Consider the following 3,793-nt stretch of genomic DNA (forward strand, 5'->3'; position numbering starts at 1 on the left):
GGGGGGTAGTGGTTACATACAGGGTATCCCGCGTGTATGCTTAGCTCGACCACGTTAGCGCGCGGGGGGGAGGATTGTCTTAATTAGCATGTACTGTATAAACAAACGGTTCACCTAATTACTCTTCAAAGATTCTACTTTTCTCATTTGCGAACACTAATTAATAATACGACAAATTCTAAAAAAAAGTTTTAATCTCTAACCAGCCTTTGTTAACATTGTAAATCTTAAGATTTTATTAAACTGTCAAAAACTGTCAATCTATAGTTTCATATTAAAATTAAAGAAAATAAACTAGAAAAATTCACAAAAATAACATTACTATAAATGTCATAGTAACGAGACAGGTTGAACTTTTTGGTTTATGTAAAAATTTGGCATAGGCACATTTATTCTATCGTATGTATGACGCCATCAGATTATTTTTATCGTTTTGATATATTTTCTCTCAAAATGCGATATTTTTTTTTCAGTAGACAGGGGAACAAATTAAAGAATCTGTGTTTTTCCACCATGGTCTTATAAAAAATGACATATTGTCAATTGCAGATATACAATACAGCGTGCGACATGAAAGCCTCGAAAGTGGAGAAGCAGAGGATATTGCAGGAGCAACTGTCGTCCATAGAGGAGCAGCTAACTTCCATCACGCGACAGATGAAGGACAAGATTGGGAGGATGGTTGAGAGTGTTGAACATAAGGTGAGATGTTTTTGCTCGATCATCGTTAATTGGATCTGTTTAAAAAAAATGAAAATCATAAGTATTATACCTTTTCAATGCGGAGAGAGGAAAAATAACACCTGAAATTTTTTTTGCAAAAATACTGACTAAAGGTAAACAAAGAACCTTCCAACATTGTACATTTCAAGTTTCTTATTTTTTCACTAATTTTATTTTTTAAATAAATCTTATATAACTGTCCGAAATACAAGTAGCATACACGCGTTCCACCATCCCAAAAGCCCGCTCACCTCCCCCCGTCCGGGCCGCAGGTGTCGCTCACGCTCAGCCAAGAGATCCGGCGGCTGTCGGCGCTGGTGGACGAGTACGACACGCCGTTCCGCACGGAGCGCGGCGCGCTGGAGCAGTACAAGCGCGCGCTGCACCGCCACGTGGAGGCGGGGCTCGGCTCGCGGCTCAAGAAGCGCCTCTCCGCCGACATCGGCCACGAGATGGACGAGGCGCAGAAGGAGATGGCGGGTGAGTGATCTATGCGGGTATATGCGGGTATGAGACCAGTCGAGCTCTAGTGTATTTGTTGTATGGGAGTGATCGAAGGCAACGTTTGTTTGTATAGAAAAGCTTATAAACAATTTGTATTTTCCAGACGAAATAGCTTGCGAATTGTTGTCGTTATAACAAATTGACCACATTAAAAAATTTATTATTACTTTTTATTTCATTTATAACTATATTTTCAGATCGCATGTATAACATCCTTCCCATACACAAAAGAGCCGCCGCCGCAAGCGTCATCGTGCCGCATCAACAACCTTTTGAGGTATTACTTTATTCATGATTTAGTTATTTTCCATTCCTAATTATAAGGGACATTTATTATAGTATTATCTTTTTTTTGATCTAGTAAATTATGTTGTTTCTACAATACCTTGTTATAATTCTTTTTTTTGTATTTCCCATTTCCAGGTGCTATACCGTCTGAACTGCGACAACCTGTGCGCCGACTTCCAGGAGGACCTCAGCTTCCGCTTCTCGTACGGCATCACGGCGCTCATACAGCGCTTCCAGGGCAAGAACACGAATAAGATAGCGCTTAAAAATCCGCCGCAGTACACGCCCGTGAGTTTAAAATTAAATGAAATAAAAGGACATTAATCAATTCGCACGAAAAATGTTTACACAGTGGTGTTATTTGTAAAACATGATCTTCACAATGCGTCAGTCACAGCTGGCATGCGAATGGTAAAAAAAAATTTTTTTTTTTTACAGTTTAGGTTGGCAGGATTCATTTATTAACTTTAAATTCAGCCTTTTCACGGAATAAAAGATGATTTTATGGATATATAGTAGTTGGCAGCTTTAACTGTTTAATTGTAATTTTGTTAAGTAAAAAAGAAATTGTTTTGGTAGGTATATCTTATCTTATTGTGTACTTTATGTTTAGAAAAACACATATTCACATTTTTCACATTTGTGGAAAAGTCAATAACAACTTTTATTTTAATGGCATCGTGACCAAGAATTCCCCTCATCCAAGAACACAAAAACCCTCACATACTGGTTTCTCAAATTAGTGTTTCGCGGGTGTCCCCAGATCCCGCCCACCATAGGCCCGCCCGCGGTCGCAGAGGTGCAGCGCGTGAGCAACGGCGGCGTCGGCGTGGGCCCACTCAGCGCGGAGGAGTGGGGCATGGTCTCCAAGTTCGCGCTCTCGGCGTTAACCTCGCAGGGCACCATGGGTGGCCTCCTACTGTCCGGTTTGGTGAGATGTCTATTTTTAACCGACTTAAGAAAAAAGAGGAATTTGAATTCGATTGTAATTGTATATATATTTATTTGGTTTTTTGCCTAAGTATTTTCGACTGGACGATCCGATTTAGATTTTTTTTTGTGCTATCCACTACCCCACTGGGTGGGCACTAAAGTTTGGTCTATCTAACGCATCGCAGCTGCTGAAGACGGTGGGGTGGCGCGTGGTGGTGGCGACGGGCGTGGTGTACGGCGCGCTGTACGCGTACGAGCGGCTCACGTGGACGGCGCACGCGCAGGAGCGCGTCTTCAAGCGGCAGTACGTCGCGCACGCCGGCAAGAAGCTGCGCCTCATCGTCGACCTCACCTCGGCCAACTGCAGCCACCAGGTGCAGCAGTGAGTACCGGCGCAATTCGATAAATACATGCTCAACGGAAATTTGGAATTTCCCCCCCCCCCCCTTCTTAGGTTTCGTCTGCCTGCAAAACACTTCATGTGATGGAAGAAATTTGTGCGATTTCAACTGTGTCAGGTGTACAGAGTACAGAGAATCTTCATATTGTAGTATTCACGTATATTGTGTTATATTAAACCAGCGTTTTACCCGCGTAGTCGAATCAAATTCACATGGGAATGAAATGTTAAACCATTGCAAAGCATATCACTCTCTAGCCTACAAATTATCCCCATATACAAAAATCGTACCATAAAACTGCTCTATTGCTACTTGAAAGCAAGACAAACATACAAATGAAAACACCTTCGCTATTATAATATTAGGAAGGATAAAACATAATCATCGCAATCCCAAGTTCCAGGTATCTCTATACACAAATAGTTTCGAAAAAGTCCCGAAAACTTTTCCACTTAACCATACATTTGTCCACATTTCAATACTTTATTTACCTGTTTAATTATGATTAATAATTATTTAGCAAACTCGTTCTTTCTGAAGGTTTGTCCACTCGCACCTCTGCCCACACTATCCATACTTATTTAGACTCACACCTACCGACCCACGCTTCACCCAACTACTTCCACCCCCAGGGAACTGTCGACTTTGTTCGCGAGGCTGTGCCGTCTGATCGACGAGGCCACCACGGAAATGGACTCCGAGCTGATGGAGGTCCGCGACGCGATCAAGATGCTGGACGACGCGTCCACGTCGGCCAAGAAGCTGCGCAACAAGGCCAACTACCTGTGCCACGAGCTGGAACTCTTTGATGACGCGTTCTTGAAGCCCAATTAGATTATTGGTGAGTATTTTAGCTTTATAAAGGAGCCACTACAGAGTTTCTTGCCGGCTCATCTGAAAGAAAGAAAGAAAGAAAATACTTTTAATCACAAATACAACAACTT

General features: G+C 42.1%; 1 protein-coding gene across 1 annotated transcript in view; it reads left to right on the forward strand.

Moving 5' to 3' along the window:
- The window catches only part of LOC119834886 (transmembrane GTPase Marf), a 13,695-nt gene that overhangs the window by 5,612 nt on the left and 4,290 nt on the right, over window positions 1-3,793 (forward strand). Inside the window, exons 9-15 of the mRNA XM_038359405.1 lie at window positions 550-702; window positions 996-1,203; window positions 1,425-1,504; window positions 1,651-1,803; window positions 2,279-2,446; window positions 2,634-2,830; window positions 3,482-3,690. Coding sequence (XP_038215333.1) covers window positions 550-702; window positions 996-1,203; window positions 1,425-1,504; window positions 1,651-1,803; window positions 2,279-2,446; window positions 2,634-2,830; window positions 3,482-3,683 — 1,161 coding nt within the window. The 3' untranslated portion in view covers window positions 3,684-3,690. The remainder of the gene's footprint in view (window positions 1-549; window positions 703-995; window positions 1,204-1,424; window positions 1,505-1,650; window positions 1,804-2,278; window positions 2,447-2,633; window positions 2,831-3,481; window positions 3,691-3,793) is intronic.

This window comes from Zerene cesonia, chromosome 20 (genome assembly GCF_012273895.1).
Source record: "Zerene cesonia ecotype Mississippi chromosome 20, Zerene_cesonia_1.1, whole genome shotgun sequence".
In the NCBI taxonomy this organism is placed as follows: domain Eukaryota; kingdom Metazoa; phylum Arthropoda; class Insecta; order Lepidoptera; family Pieridae; genus Zerene; species Zerene cesonia.